The 16,257-nt window shown below is 47.8% G+C and overlaps 2 protein-coding genes across 5 annotated transcripts in view; one reads left to right on the top strand and one right to left on the bottom strand.

Annotated features, from left to right (window-relative positions):
- Positions 1-1,475, bottom strand: part of TRMT61A (tRNA methyltransferase 61A) — a 108,175-nt gene extending 106,700 nt beyond the window's left edge. For all 3 annotated transcript variants that reach the window (XR_010743848.1, XR_010743849.1, XM_066321725.1), the window contains exon 1: positions 1,435-1,475. The gene's annotated coding sequence lies outside the window, so the exon portion shown is untranslated. The remainder of the gene's footprint in view (positions 1-1,434) is intronic.
- A 4,469-nt stretch (positions 1,476-5,944) lies between these two features.
- CKB (creatine kinase B) lies at positions 5,945-13,909 on the top strand. Of its 2 annotated transcripts, none has more exons than XM_066321691.1 (8): positions 5,945-6,000; positions 6,846-7,058; positions 8,179-8,333; positions 9,263-9,395; positions 10,328-10,499; positions 11,935-12,058; positions 12,775-12,964; positions 13,545-13,909. In XM_066321691.1, the coding sequence occupies exons 2-8, from the start codon at positions 6,866-6,868 to the stop codon at positions 13,721-13,723; spliced, it is 1,146 nt and encodes a 381-aa protein (XP_066177788.1). In that variant the 5' UTR covers positions 5,945-6,000; positions 6,846-6,865; the 3' UTR covers positions 13,724-13,909. The 2 variants fall into 2 exon arrangements, with proteins under 2 accessions (XP_066177788.1, XP_066177789.1); XM_066321692.1 differs by lacking the exon at positions 6,846-7,058 and adding an exon at positions 7,509-7,696 and having other exon boundaries at positions 5,952-6,000.
- Positions 13,910-16,257: the final 2,348 nt, after the last annotated feature.

Consider the following 16,257-nt stretch of genomic DNA (forward strand, 5'->3'; position numbering starts at 1 on the left):
AACAGATGTTCTTGTGGTTGAAACTTCCAAAGCTTATGACATGCTTATTGCATAAGGTGTTCAGATGCCAAGGCAGAAGAGGCTTGTCTGGACACCTGGTGAAATAGTAAGAAGGGAATTCCACGAATTCATAAATGTATACATAAAGGACATTGTGAGATAGAACAAATGTTGTCTTCTATAGCTTGCACCTTATGATTATGTTCATGCCTTAATCTTTCATAAATGACACACAGTTCTCATTCCAGATACTTTCAACGCAGTGCAGTTTTCAGCTCTCACAAGTGTTATTTGAAAGGACCTTGAACAGAATCCATTTCTTTCACAGTACTCATTGCAGTTACATCCACCTGCAAAAGTATCCCGTAGCAAGCCTGCAGGAACAACGAGCTAACTTCTCTCCCTTTGATTAGACCAAGTGGCTCCCAGCTTCCTTGTCTTCCTTTGGGCCACTACGCTTACCACAGCTAATAGTCACAGCAGCGAATCACAGAATCATCAAGGCTGGAAGGGACCTTTAAGATCATCAAGTCCATCTATGTCAGTGCATGCTGACATCCCAAGTGACACATCTCTCAGGCTCAGACCTCACCTGCCACATTATATTCATATATTTAGGGTAAAATTGGCGTCTGTGAGGAATTTTAGAAGTTTCTTTGCATTGCCCCCTCGTCAAGGAGCGCAGTGAGCTACAACCACGTGTAGTATTTCCCATTCCCGGGCAGTGCAGAGGCTCCCGCACGGGAGCATCCCGGGCAGGGGATTGCTGCAGCTCCGCTGCTGCCACAGCCGTGGGGGGAATGGCGGGGAGGGGATGGCAGTGGAGGGAAACTGCGGCGGTGCCCCCGACACGGGGTCAGGACTTTGCTCTGGGTCTGCCATGGCTGCAGCTACCTAAACCCAACGCCTCAGGCGATCCTTCAAGCCTCACAAATAACACCACCAACATGATTCTCTGTTCCCTTCAGTCACAACCCAGGCACACATCTCTCTTCCCCGACCACCTCCCGCAGGGACGGGGCAGGCTGTCCCTTCCCCCCCAAGCCCGGCTGCTTGGCACGGGGGCCGGGCAGCCTCCCGCAGAGGAGGCAGGCACAGCCCCCGCTCCGGCACAGGCAGCCCGGGGAGTCGCTCCCTGCTCCCGCTCAGGGGTGGCCCCGGTGCCAGGGCTGCCCTCAGCCCTCTTCCGTAGCCCGAGGGCGATAGTGCGGCTGCTGCACCCCAGCAGCGCCTCAGCCCGTCCCAGCGGACCCGGCAACCTGCGGGCAGCAGAGGAGCACGGACTGGGCAGGGAAGGGATGAGAGGCGGCTTTCGCCTGCGGGAGAGCAGCGTTAACCCGTGACGGCCCCGGGCGGCGCTCCGCGGGAGAGAAGCGCCCTCGCCCCAGCGCCCCGCGTCTGCCACCGGCGCTTGCCGTGCCCCGAGCCGATTACCTCCCCAGGCCCGGCCCGGCCCGGCTCTCCTCACACGCGGAGCCCGCCCAGCGCCTCCTTCCGCCTCGGTCGCAGGCTGCTGACGCTCCCGCCGCCTCCGCCCCCTCCAGCCCTGCCGGGAGCCGGGAACTCGCTGCCGCGTGTGCCCGGCGCGGTCAGCCCTGGATCTTGCAGCCCTCCTGAGGCATCTCTCAGCCCGTCATGCCCACAGCTCCATCGACGCGCCTGTTCCCTTCAGCCTGCCGTGCCCACGATCCCGTCGAAGCATCCATCCGCCCCCCTCAGCGCACCCGTCCCTCAGCCCCGCCGAGGTGCCTGTCCCCCTCGTTCCCCTGCTCTGTCCTCTCAGCGCTCCTTGCTGAGTCCTGAGGGATGGGGACGGTCACTAGCCACCCTCAGCACCCCGCACAGACACCTCGGCGGGGCGCTCCTGCCTCGGGCAGCTGTCCTTGTCAGTGAAACTTGAGGGGTCCCAAGTGGGTCACTGTGAAAAGCCACGATGGGGACTGATAGCCCCAGTGGGAACTCGGCAGTCATCACCAGTTGAACGTGTGGGGTTGTCTCTCGGTGCTGGTGTCTAGCCAAGCAGGGCTGAAGCCTCTTCCCTAGGGAATGACCCTACCTTTGGCACTGGCAGACTTGGGCCTTGCCTCCAGGGCCCAGGCAGGCAGCTTCCAGAAAGTTCCACGTGCCCTTCCCCCAAGGCAGCCTCAGGGAAAGGCAGCTCGAGGCCAACCAAAGCTCTTCACAGGGGTTTCATAAGGCTGCCGGAGAAACCACACTGTGGGCTCAGAAGCAGCAGAATTGTTATCTAAGCCCCTAACAGGATGGTACTAACTCCTACTTCTGTCTCGTGTTTAGGATTGAAGTGATGTGGAGAGCCCTGCCTGCCCTGGTGGTATGGGGGCTGTAGTCAGGAGGCAAGGAGGAGCAAAGGAGGAGAATATTGCCTCATCTTCTCACAACAGCCCATGCCACCTGGCATAGGAGTGGTATGGGCATAGCAGGGAGCAAGTGAATCATCCTGGACGTGCAGGTAGTGTTCCCAGCTAAATCAGATAATGAACGCTCTGTACTGTGCTGCATTCACCAGTAACGTGTAATACACAATAGCGGAGAAAAAGTCATCCTTTCACAATCACAAACCCAGTAACAGAGAGCTGCTTAGATGATGATCTGTGATTTTTTAAATTAATGTGGTTCCACCAAGTATAAGGGATTTTTTTTCCCATTACCTTCAGTGAGAACATATTTGTTGTTATGGTGTTGACCTGCTCATAGCATAATTGCAGTAGTCTTTGTTAGTTATGAAACTCTTCTCCATCTAATCTAAACATAATGTATGCAGTTTCAGAGGTTTCTCAAACTGCAAACTCCTACTCAGCTGTTTTTCTGACTGGCAATCATGGCTCTACTGTGCCTTTATATTTGCACCCACTTTGTTTAATTTTCTGTCATTTTTAGTGTCATTTGTTATATTTGTCATTGTTTATGTTCTCATGTCCTTTCTTTCCCATGATGGGCTGCTGTTCAGATCACTGTGGGCCTGACTGTGTGCAAGATTGAGACACTCAGCAACTCCTCATTTCCACAGGCACTCAGCTCACTGGAAACAATCAGTAGTTTTCAACAGACTGCCTAAGCAGTGAGAAAAAATACACTAAGGATAACAACTAAGCAAATACATTTAAAGTGATAAATGGGAAGAGAAGTTTCATTTGACAAGTTAAGCAGATGGAGCTATGGCCAATTTCTTTAATCTACTGCTACATGAGTGTTATGTTTAATTTTAAAGTGGTGTTTAGTTGTAGATTAAGAATTGGAAACAATTCAGTTGTTCACAGAAACCACTTTCTCTTGCTGTTTCCTAATTTGGAATATTATTCTGTGTTTCCAAGATGATGTTTATCCCCTAATTCTTCAGGTTCATATTACATTCACGCAAGTAATTTCAGAAGACACATTCACTAGCTAACACCCATCTCCTCTTGCACTTGTATACCACACAACATTTATAATTAAGCCTCTTAGGAAGTTAGCTGCATGGCCCATGATTAACTTCCCTTAATTCTTCATTGTTAAAGCTCAGGGCAAAGATCTCTGGAGTAATCAGCCCACCTTTCCAACCGGAAATGTAGCATATAAATCAGTATTCACTAAGATACCATCCCAGCATGGAAAGTGAGTATTCGTGCCTTTATCACAGTTCAACAGGCCATACAGGCTTATCCAAAGCAAGTGTTTCCCAGCAGATGAGGCAGATAAAGCAGGTGATCAGAGGCTGTTGACACAGGGCACAGCATCTGTAATTAAGTCACAAGGGAAGCTGGCACGGAATGCTGTGACAAAGATAGGATCCAATTTACACAGATTTCAGCAAATCTTAAAATGCTGTCTGAGTACAACCCAGCCACGTCTGACTTGCTGCATGCTAGAAATTTGTCAAATAGTGGTGAGAAAAGGGGGGTAGAAGGTGCATTGTTTATCAAACATGTAAATTGGATATATTTTAGTGATTTTATGTTCCTGACTCTCTTTCCATGTCAACTAAGTGCTGTGAAGAAGAGGTGTGTGTTTGTGTTGGAAGTGCTGAGACTTCTACCTGCTTACCACAACTGGTATTCCCTGTTCTGCAAGACTGGGAGAAAAAGAGCATATCCAATGAAATGGATTCTTGGATTTTGGATCTTGAGGTGACCTTGACTCCACAAATCTCCAGAACAATTAAATTACAGAACAGTTGATTGCTTCTTTGTTTGTGTGGCAATAGATTATGGAATAAGATAAAAGAAGCCTTCAGAACCTACCCGGACTGGCTTTTTTTTGTTGTTGTTGTTTTCTTATTGTGAAGAACACCACCACAAAAATATGCCGTAATATAAGAACATGGTTTTAGTACATTTCTGTTTCAAATTAGGAATAAAATATTCGTGTTTTACATTAAAAAATCTACAATCAGAATTATGTTTGTAGTTGAGGTAATCCAGTGATATTACATTTACACTATAATTTATTGAGGACTCAAGGTACAATTTTACACTTGTTTAGCCATGCATTACTTGCAACTTACACTATTCTGAAGCATGAGCATTGTGTGAAACTATTAGTGTGTAGGGGAAGACTTTGTGAGGTTAAAAGTGCAGAGGAGACCTAGAGAGAGGATTTGTTCTTTGATCCGGAAGCTGAGACTGGACTGCCGAGCCTTTGGCTTCTCCTGGAGATCTGTATACTCAGCATCTCAGTCTACCAGACCTGGAATAACTCGGAAATCTGGATGGCAGCCAAACATAGCACATTTTTATTTGAAGCAGTCTAGGCTTTTTACTTTGCAATGATTTCCTCTATATGTGTATTATTAGTTTTAAGTCCTAAGCAATTCTGTAAAGTGCACATGCTTCTTGTTAGGGTGAGGGTACTGGTCATGGTGCTGAAAGGATTGTGGTGGGGAAAGAGTTTCAGGTGATGTCTCCTGACATTCACAGCTCATGTCAAGGAAAGCAACTCTGGGACTCAGATCTGCACTCTCATGGATAAGCACACTCTGTTTGGACAGGAGGATAAACATGGCTTCTGCTGTGAGAAACACGTCAGAGAAAGATAAATATACCATTATGTAAAGGTGAAAGTCAAATCAAGATGCTCATTCACATTGTTAACATATTATTATTTCTGAAAATGGCAGGATTCTCAGATACATCTTAGCTTTGAGACAAACCTGCTCATTCCTACAAAAAGACCAGTGGAAGTCACTATTTTCGTGAATTTTGGGTGGGCTTTAGATGGGTCAGATCCCAGAGTTCCTGTGCCTGCCTTTAGCAGAAAATCACCCTCTCTCCAATAAAAGCTGAAGATTTTTATTTTTTTTTTGGCACATGACAAGAGCAGAGGATTCACTGCGATTTACACAAGCACCCTACACTTCCTTTCAAATTAAACTGTAAAACGGGCCCACGGTTTTGCAGGTGCTGGAGGCGAGGTGCAGGTCCTCCCTTTGCAGAACCAGGCTGCCGGGGGCTGGGCGGCACATCCGCAGCAGCTTCAGCGGCTTCTGCCAGCTCGGGGGCACTTGCCCACTCACAAGCACGGCCACTCCGCACACTACATAACCCTTATTTTAGGACGACGCATTATCAGACCTGTGTTTGAACCCTCGACCAAGGTGTGGGCAAAGGTGTGAAGCCTACAACCAGCCGTGTTGGTGTGCGACTGCACGCCTCGGCCGGTGGCACACGAGGTGGGCTCCTGCCCTACGCTCGCAGTACCGGACGCCGCCGGGCCCGCCTCAGCGCCGCGAGAGCGCCCCGGAGGACCCCCCATCCCCAACCCACCTCCCCGACGCCGAGCAAAATGGCGGCAGGCCGGGGGCCCGACCGGCCGCGCAACGCCTGCCCCGCCCGCCGCCGCGCGGCCCAATGGAATGAATGGGCTATAAATAACGGCCAATGGGGCGCCGGCTTGCGCTCTATATAAAAGACGTGCGGTGGGGCTGTTGGAGCTTCACTCGGGTTCGGGCAGTACCGGGCGTGGGGTGGCGCTGAGATTGTTCCTGTAGCTGTGAAGCCCGCGGTAAGTCCCGGGGTAGCCGAGCCGTTCTGCAGCTTTAAAACCAAGGATCGTTTTTGTTTTTCGCTTTTTTTCCTTTTTCTTTTTTTTTTCCTCCTTCCCCCGCTGTGTGGGGTGGAGCCGGTCCGGCTGCGGAGGGGCGGCGCGGGGCAGGGGCGCAGCCGAGGCGGGGGTTGCGGGGAGCGGCGCAGGTGCTTGCCGGGCTGGTTGGGCTCTAAAACCAGATTAACCTGGTATTTAGCAGGGTAGTTACATATGCTCACCCCATTCAGGTCCCCTGAGGGAGCCGTCTGTTGTGTAAGGGCTTGTTGGATGCTGCCCTCCCCTCCCCGGTCGGGGAGCAGCCGGTGGTCCGCGGACGAGGAGAGCGCCGTCGCTCCTCGGGGGCCCCTCGCCTTTCGGCGGCGAGAGGAGGCGCGGCCGCGCACCGAGGGTGCAGCGGTGCCGTCCCGCTCACCTGCCGGCCGGTCCGGGGTCCCGGCGGGACCGAGCACCCCCCGGTTCGCGGCGGCCCCGCCGCTCCCCCGGCCCCGGAGCCCGCGAGGTCCGCCCGGGGCTGCAGCGGCCGCTCCGCGCGACCTTGGGCGCGTCCCCTCGCCCGGGCGGTGCCCCGGGAGCCGGGAGAGCCTCCGCGGCCGGCGGGGTGGGGACGGGGCAAGGCTGGTGGAGGTGAAGAACTTTTTTTCTTTCCTCCTTCTTGGCGCTTGTGGAAGGTGGTGTAGCAGCAAGGATGTGAAAGGTGTGGGTGGAACGTGAGCCAAGGTGACCTTTTGGGTGCCTGGCTTTCCCCCGGGCGCTCTGGAGGCTGCCAAGCCCCCAGTCATAGGCTTCCCGTCTTTCTCCCCTAGTGACTGCGGTAGGGTCAGCCATGCCCTTCTCAAACAGCCACAACCTCCTGAAGATGAAGCACAAGCCTGAGGATGAGTACCCTGACCTGAAAGCTCACAACAATCACATGGCTAAGGTGCTGACCCCGGACCTGTACCAGAAATTGAGGGATAAACAGACTCCCAGTGGATTTACCCTGGATGATTGCATCCAGACTGGGGTTGACAACCCAGGTAATGGGATCGTTAGGTCTGCATAATGATCTGTTCTCCCTCCTGACTGGAAGTGCTTCTTGACAATGGTATCCAAAGTTCTCAAGCTACTGAGGGGCAAATCTTCTAAACCATTGAGAGACTGCTCTAAAGGCATGGCTCTGTTAGGAGGCCATGTTTCCATCAAGCTGCGTTCCATGCTGTGATCTGACATATCAATTCCCAGACACTTCAATTATGTAACTGCTCTGCTAAATACTTTCAATCTGAAGAGGAAAAAAAAAAAAGTCAAACCAAATGCATTCTAATTATAACTCATCTGGGGAGGGGGAAAAAAAAATGTTGGTTTACCTGGCTGTCCTGGTCTATTCCTATTCTGGACTGGTTATGTGATGTTCTCTAGCACTTCTATGAAAAAGGGGGAGCAGATGTGCTTACATGTTAACATTACAGTATTTATTTTTACTCTAGCAATATCAAAATGGCCCAACTAAATAATCAGAGACTGCCTCCTGATGAGGAGTACCCGGACCTGAGCACCCACAACAACCACATGGCCAAAGTTCTAACCCTGGATTTGTACAAGAAACTGAGAGACAGAGTCACGCCCAGTGGCTTCACCCTGGATGATGTCATTCAGACTGGGGTTGATAATCCTGGTAAAATGCATTGAGACTATTCCGTGTGGACCAGCTGAAGTAACTGGTGCTTTTGAATATGGTGACTTAAAACTAATCTTGTGGAGGTGCTATTTATGAGCAGACTACAGAAATGTAGCTCTGTAGCAGAAGGAGCAAAAAGCAAAGCATGCTTGCTTGCAGCAAAGCATGATTGTTTAGACATAAAGTTCTATGCAGTGATCTAAATTAGCTAGTGAAATTAGATGTGCTGTGCAAATTTGTCCTAAACCGAGCTTGACAAATGAGCATGGTTTAATGACAACAGCTATGGATTTCCATAGCACTGCATTTGCCTAACTGGGTGAAGTGTAAAATGTAGGGTCTCTCCAAAATATTTCTGTGTAAGAATGAATTTTTAAGTGACTAGACTTGCCACTAAAGAACTTGCCTGGTTAGTGCTGCTCTGGAATACAGCCAAATGTCGCCCAAACTTAGCTCTTCTGACCTTATTACCACTCCAGGCCATCCCTTCATAATGACAGTAGGATGTGTGGCTGGTGATGAAGAATCCTATGAAGTGTTCAAGGAGCTCTTTGATCCAGTTATTGAAGACCGGCATGGTGGCTACAAACCAAGTGATCAGCACAAGACCGACCTGAATGCTGATAACCTGCAGGTATAAAGTTTTGATCAGTTACAGAGTATTAGTCTGAGGACTGTGAAGTTGTTAGCAGTTTAGCACAAGCTGTCTAAACTGGTTGCTCAGGCTCTGCCCCCTCACTTCCACGGAGCATGGACACTTGTGCTGTGGCTCTGGTGCAGTCAGCCTGGAGAGCTTGCTGCTATGGGATGTCAGTGGCTGGGTACAGCCAGGCAGCTTGTGTGCAGCAGGAGCTTTTTTTGGGTGCTGTTGCAGCATGAGTTGTGCCAAACACCTTCAGTGTGTATGAGCTATGGGCTCTAACACTCAAACTAAACAACACTGTCCTGGGAATCAAGGCCTATCATAAAATTTAAACACTTAGTTGTCTCTGATCTTGGCTCTTAATTACCAGCGGATGGTGTCATGCTATGAAATAAATATTTTTACAGCTAGGGGTAAGGAGTCTAAATAATTTTATGGATTTTAAATGTTACTGTAAACTAAACTCTGGGAGTTCCTAACTCCATGTTGATTGACTAGCCATAAATCATATTGAAAATAAGAGAATTGGGAGAACAGTAATGAATAATTCTCATTTGCAAGAGTAAATGTGTACTTAAAGAAAGTTTTGCCTTTGTTGATGGCTCTAGATTGCAAATCTGTAAGGGATAATAGAAGCCCAGACCACAGTTTGAAATGGACATGAAACTGATGTTCTGGTGATATCCCTGTTTTTCTAGGACTACTTAGTAGCTGTAGCCTTGGCTTCAGAGCAGGAGTTGTGTTACACAGATCCTTGATGTAACGCTGAAGAAAATAGCCCTGAAGTGAGGCAATGGCTTATGGGCCAGATAGTTAATACCTCAGGTGTAAAGTGCAGTCTTAAATGCATGGAGGCTACGTGTGTTTGGAGAATGTATCTTGGTGACAGGGTTGTACTTGCTGGTTTCCTAATCTTGTAGGGAGGTGATGACCTGGATCCCAATTATGTGCTAAGTTCCCGCGTCAGAACTGGCAGAAGCATCCGTGGATTCTGTCTTCCCCCGCACTGCAGTCGAGGAGAGAGGCGGGCTATCGAGAAGCTCTCTGTTGAAGGTAAAGTGAGAACTGGGTGCATCAGGGACACAAGTCTGTCCTTTGCGCAAGAGGTGTTCTTTGCAGTTTGAAAATGGAGGCACTTGGCAAAATCCACCTCCCTGGAGACTTAGTCTGAACATGGAGCTTTTCCTGGAAAAGGCTCATTGCATTAGAGCTGCCTCAGCATTGCAGCTGGTAGCTGAGAGCAAGAGCACAGAGGGAAGTTGGACTGCATTAAGTTGACCTCTGCTGATCTCAAAAGCATCTGTCTGTGTGTGTGGGGAAAGAGGTGGTTCATCAGGGCTCAAACCTGAAATGTAACAGGTATGTAGCAACTACAGGGCTTGAGTCATGGGGTGCAGTGTTTTGTGGCTGCTTTTAATTGACTTTCATTAATGTTCAGCTTGCTTAGAGATGTAGTCTTGTTCCAAATCTGCAGCTGACTAGAATAAGCCCTGGTTTTCAGTGAAACTCTTCAGCTGGTTTGGGGTTTTTTTGGTAGGGGGTTGTTGTTGTTTTTTGGTTTTTTTTTCTCCCTATTGCCTCCTAGTGCTCAAGGTGCAGTTCTGGAGACTGAGAGTGTAGTTGTTTCAAAACCTCTCAAGGGCAGGCTAACAGTCCTTGACTAGAATAATACTGCTTGTTATATTCATAACCTTGGTTCTCCTTGGAAGAAAAGCAGTCTCCATTCGTACAGTTCTGCAGCAGTAATGATTCTATACTGCATGTAAGGGAACAAAGGCTACTTGTATAAACCTGGAAGGTGCAGACAAATCATCTGATACTGCCTCAAGTTCTGTACTGCCACAAGGGCATTGCCATTGCAGATGAAAGCAAAGGAGGAACCAGACCCAAGAGATCAAACATTGCCATACTTTGTGTGTGGTCTCCAAAGTGCTGGGAAAGTCTAGCACCTTTAGTTCCATTCTAAAAGAGCCTCTCTCTTTCAGCTCTGGGTAGTCTGGATGGTGATCTCAAGGGGAAGTACTATGCTCTGAGGAACATGACTGATGCAGAGCAGCAGCAGCTGATTGATGACCACTTCTTGTTTGACAAGCCAGTTTCTCCTCTTCTGTTGGCATCTGGGATGGCACGAGACTGGCCTGATGCCAGGGGTATCTGGTGAGTATGTCTGAGGAAGCAGTCATAGAAGTCAGGAAAGTCTAGCAGTTTTGGTGGTGACTTGTAACTGTTGGGCAAAGTAATAGCTTCTCACCTTGTTTTACTGTATCTGATGAGAAACTTCTATGGGAGAATTTGCAGTTAACCACCAACATTTGGACAGGTGTTCTTATGCTGTTAAGAACAAGGCCGCTTGGCTAGCCCAGAACCAGAGTCTGCATGGGTTAGTGAACCACCATAAAAAAACTGAATCAGCTTATGGAAGTAGATCACTTGTAAACGGGCAGATGTGCCACTACAGTTGGCTCTTCCCACAAGAGTTGGGAGTACCTTGTGATACAGATTGTAGCATTGTCAGCTCTGAGTCTATCCTGGATGCCCTTACTCCCTTTTAGTCTCTTCACTTCTGCTTGCAGAAACTCACTAGTGTTGGACTAATATGTATGGCTTTATCTGTGCTGGTGATGAGATCTCCCCCCTGTCTCCAGAGACTCAGTGACAGGAGTTGACTGATGCAGAGGTGTGGAATAGAAGGACTCTGCTTGTTTTAAATGTAGGTCACCTACATAAAACTGCATCTCAGGAGCTTCTGCAGCATAATTAACTTGCTCCCTTGTAAGCTAAGGGCTAGGTTTTTATCAACAGGCATGCTCCAATCTTATTACTGCAGCTGTTTCAGTACAACCTAGAGGAAGCACGTTTTGTTTCTGTAGGTCACCTTTAAGATTGCATCATCTACCTGCAGATTGCCAGCACCAGATAGCGCTGTCATCTGAGCATGACTAATCTACAGACTTGAAGTGTAATGTCTTAGTGTTGTCTGCATAAATAACTTTCCTCGGGTACTAGCTAATTTTTGATCCTAATCAAGTTCAGAAATTACCAGCATGATAAACACTGATGAATATACTTGCTGTCAGCTGCAAGCTGGGACAGGAGGAGCTCATTGTTCCAAGGATTTTTATATAGCATCTCTGAAGAGCCAAAGGTACAAAGTGCAGTGTGACAGAATCTGAAAAAATACTGCTACAAAGGCTTGTTACACGTGATGTCATTATGAACATTATTGTGCAGGACTCCCTCAAAGTCTGCTGATCACCTTCCTGAAAATTGCTGAGCAGAAATAGCTTAATTTGTAAACTGGAGCCACAAGTGAGCTAGGGGAATTGAGGAGGTTTTAGGTTTTGATACTGTAAGACTAGGTAATGCCATGTTATTACTCACTCTGTAAAGGCCAATTCAAATTACATCTTGAAAAGTGCAGGGTAACAACTACCACCTTAACTCAGGTCCTGTGTGGGCAAAAGAAGGAAGATTGAGCTTGTTGAAGCAGATAAGTGAACCTCTTGAACTAAAAACTGCACTGATGAGCAATTTGGGACTGTCTTCAAAATATGAGGTGGGAAAGACAGCAAGCGATTGCTTTGTCTCCTAGGCACAATGATAACAAGACTTTCCTTGTTTGGATCAATGAGGAGGATCACCTTAGAGTTATTTCCATGCAGAAAGGTGGAAACATGAAGGAAGTATTTACCCGTTTCTGTACTGGACTAACAAAGGTAAATCACTATTGTCTGGGCCATAGGTTCAAATGGCACATGATTCTCTGGTTAGATCTGAGAACACAGTTTTCAAGCCCCCTCTAGAGTCCTCTGTGGTTGTGTTTTGTAGCCTGGATCTCTGGGAACACCTTGATGAGATCCAGAGCTGTGAGGGCTCCAAAACAGGTGTTTTGGCAAAAAGCCTTGTGGCTGTGTAATCTAGAATATGTTTGCTTGATCTGGTAGCACCCTGAACCAAATGTCTCAACTGTATTTTAAAGAAATTCTGCATAGTTCTCTAAAGCTTTGAGACACCTTGGTGGAGAGGAGAAATTGCTTGAATGTGCATGGACAAAGCTGGACTCAAGTTTTTAGGCCGGATTCTCTTCTCTGCTTCTAGTCTTGATAAGAGCTTGAGTTTTACCAGCCGCTTTCCTGATCTAAGAGATGTGCCAGCTTGACATGTATTAAATCCATATTCCCAACAGATGGTGACATCTAAAAGTGTAGCATTTAAACTTGCCTGTCTCACTGCTGGGAGCAAGATGAAGGCCTTAAAAGCCCCTTGTTGGTGACCATATTTTCCGTTGGGAGGGGGCTTATGTGGCTGAAATAGCTGTTCTGAGTGTTGTGGCTGTTGCTGAGCGACTGAGGCTGCAAGCGAGCACTAATGGATGTCCTACAATCTTAAGGCAGAGAACAATCTCTAAACATTCATTCTTTCCTATTTATAGATAGAAAGTCTCTTCAAGGCCAAAAACTATGAGTTCATGTGGAATCCACACTTGGGCTACATCCTGACCTGCCCATCCAACCTTGGAACAGGGCTCCGTGCTGGTGTGCACATCAAGATCCCACACCTTGGGAAACATGAGAAATTTGGAGAAGTCCTCAAGAGACTTCGGCTGCAGAAACGAGGCACAGGTGAGAGTTGGTGACAGTGATGGGCTGAGTCAGTATGCCTTAAGACACCAGCAAAAGCTTGGTTATGGCCAGGGCCATTGCTTGGTTCACACTGTCAGTGGCTGTCGCACTGTCCAAGGTACCTTGTGAAGCACATGGAGAGAAGGAAGTTTTCAGATTGTGTATTGGAGTTGAGGATGCCGGTGCTCTGCTTAGTATGTACTGTGCTGATCTCTAGTTAATGCCCTGTGTGTCGTTCTGAGCACCAGATAAGGTGGACCTGTTGGCAGCTGTTCCTTTTGTAAGGCAAGGGTGGGAATCCTGGTTTAACCTATGGCTAGGAGATGGCTCCAGCGGGTACTTGTGACCTCAGGTTAGATTGCTCATGGGTCAGAAGAATAAAGAGCTGGCTTAGTTGCATGTTCTGTGGTTCATGTTTGCAATCACACATGGCTTTATCTTCCTGCATGTAGGAGGAGGTGCTGGTGGCAGCTTGTAGAGAATGGTCCTTCTGTGTCCCTGCCTCAGGCTAGTGAGGGAAGAAAGGCAGATTCACCTGCTCTAGCTGAGGTCAATGTTGTAACTGAATCTCTTGCTGCAGGTGGTGTGGACACAGCTGCTGTTGGAGGAGTGTTCGATATCTCCAATGCTGATCGTCTTGGCTTCTCAGAGGTGGAGCTGGTGCAGATGGTGGTGGATGGAGTGAAGCTTCTCATTGAAATGGAGAAACGCCTTGAAAAAGGCCAGTCCATTGATGACCTCATGCCAGCTCAGAAATAAAGCACTTTATTCTCATGCTTCCTAACTTATTGGATGAATAATAAAATGTCACTCCAATTCAAGCCCTTGGGGTCAGAGCCCACTTAGTTACACTGTAGAGAAGTCTTCCATCCATCTGTGTTAGAGTTTATTTTTTTTGATGGTTGAGATGTTGCTGAAAATGAAATAAACTATTGTTTGGTCTGAGATGTCTTAGATATGTTAACTGAATGTCTTTGAGATTTAAGTGGCTTGGTTTTCATAGTTATGCTAGATGGTCTGGTTTTGTGTGCAAGCACATCTTCCTAGGTGCACTGCTGCAGACCAGCTGAGTTGAAATGTTAAAGTAGTTTCAAAAGTTGAACCTTTTAACTTGATTGTAGTTGCTGTAAATTTGAGAACTAGTGTTAAACATGAGTCACTGCAAACGTGCCCTACCTCCAAGGCTTTGACTTGTGCATCTGCTCCTGCCAACTGTAAACTCATCCTGAGTACTGCAAGCCAAGCTGCCTCCTGTAAGGAAGGGGAGACAGGGCTGGGTACAGAGGGCTGCTGCTCTTCTCAGATGGGCCCTCAGGGGTGCAGGGCAAGGCTTTGAGGTCAGACTACAGCCTCTGGTATTACTGACCCTGAGCTGCTTTGTGGGGAGAAGGTTGCCTTCAATCTTAGTGAACTAAGGTAAATAACCAGTTACCCTCAAAAGAGCAAGGGGTGTGAGGTGAAACCTAGATTAATTCAGCCCATTCTCTCTTAAGTAATTTCAACTCAGCCAGGGCAGGGATAGGGGGCTGGAAGCTGCCACTTACAGGAAAATACCAGCTACTTAACTTTAGTCAGCTGATTCTTGTTGGCCCCTGCACCAGTTGCCCCTGAACCTAAAACTGTGCGGTATAGTCAATTAAAATATGCTAAATAGTTTTTTCCAAACTGGGCCTGGCTTGCAAACTCAGGTAGTTCTCTGGGTCAGGATTGCAGCAGGTAGGTCTGTTCTCCAGAATGGCTGTATGTGTGTGCTTGCTGTGTGGAAGTATCCCATTACTAACATATGGGAGCAGTGTTTTCCACACGTATTGCTAACTCGGAGCATCAGACCCTTAGAAAAAACAGCCTTTGCAGCTCATGCAGATGCACCTGCTCAACAGATCTACCCACTGCTAAAATGCAGCTTTGATGGAGGGAGCGTGACGAGAGATTGATGCTGAGCTTCTTGGCCTGCAGCTTTATATAGGTTTGCGTAGATAACTGAAGCTTTCTTTTGTAAAGGCTGTGGTATTTTTAAGGCTGTGATTGCAGGCTGTCACTTAGCTGAAGAGATGATTCCAGCTGGGGTAAGCTAATTTAATTTTGGTGAGAAAAGGCTGAGTGAACATTTCAGATAAGATTTTTTTTTTTTTTCCTTTTAACACAGCTTTGTATGTGTTTCAAAGTTAATTGGGTGGGGGAGAGGAGAGCGTATGTAAGTTTTGTTCTGTACTGGGTGTTCCTGTGTTTGAGTTTATCAGCACGGGAGTTTTCTGTACAAAGCTTGTGAGAGCAGGGATGAGAAAATGGTGCAAGAGACAACCGGTTGGTTCTGTACATTCTTTAGATCCCCCCTGCTGTGCTTCATGTCACTGTTCACAGACGCTTGGCAAATAGCTGGTTTTGCTTCTTGTAATCAGAGAGTGTTCATTTAGTGGTGCCTCTCCTCAACACAGCGTTGTTACTGCGCTCACAGCAATTACCTAATGGAAGGAATTGCCTGAAAACTTGTCTATTTTTTTCTAGCTATATCAGCTGGACTAATAAAAACATTTCTCTCTCTATGCATTTGTTTCTCCTATGTTCCTAAGCCATCAGAGCTGTTAACATCTGTCTGCTTTCAGTCCCTGAGTCCCTGCAGTCTGAGACAGCACCTGTAGCTGGCTAAACAATTCTGCTCAAAGCTGCAAGCCAGTCTTTAATGCCTGCATCCAACTAGAAAATACTTCTTTTTAATTGGTTTTCTTTCCCACCCACTACCTTCACTGTGTTCCCTCGTGTTGCTGCCATGCGACCGTGCTTTTGTTACAGCTTGTACAAAGCAATTGCAGATATTTCAGAGAAAGAATGTGTCCTGGCAAAAGCTGGACACTGTGACCAACCCCAGGTGGTTGGTCACAGGTTTTTTTGCTAAAAAGCTCTGATGAAGAGAGAAATTAAAGCTCCTGCCCCTCACCTTAAAAGCTTTGGTTTGGTCTTTGGCATTACTCACCCTTGTGCCCTGGGTGTACATCGTGGATTTTGTGGAGCAGCCACTTGCTTGTGCCCTGGGCACTCAAAATGGTGCCAGCTGGCAGGCTGCCATGGGCTGGGGGTGCTTGGCCTTAAACCCAGGAGAGAAGAGGAAGGTTATTGGTCAGTGCTGTGCTTTTTCAGGGAACCTGCAATTAACCATGTGTGTCCCGTTGCTTTTGGAAAGGAGCCATGTGGCTCCTGCTCTCATCAGACCACATGGTGATGGCTGTGTCCTCACCAGACCTGGAATGGGGACTGCTCTGTTGGTCACAGCAGTGCTGGGGGTGTGGTCTGGGAGA

Source organism: Sylvia atricapilla, chromosome 6 (assembly GCF_009819655.1).
Source record: "Sylvia atricapilla isolate bSylAtr1 chromosome 6, bSylAtr1.pri, whole genome shotgun sequence".
Lineage (NCBI taxonomy): Eukaryota > Metazoa > Chordata > Aves > Passeriformes > Sylviidae > Sylvia > Sylvia atricapilla.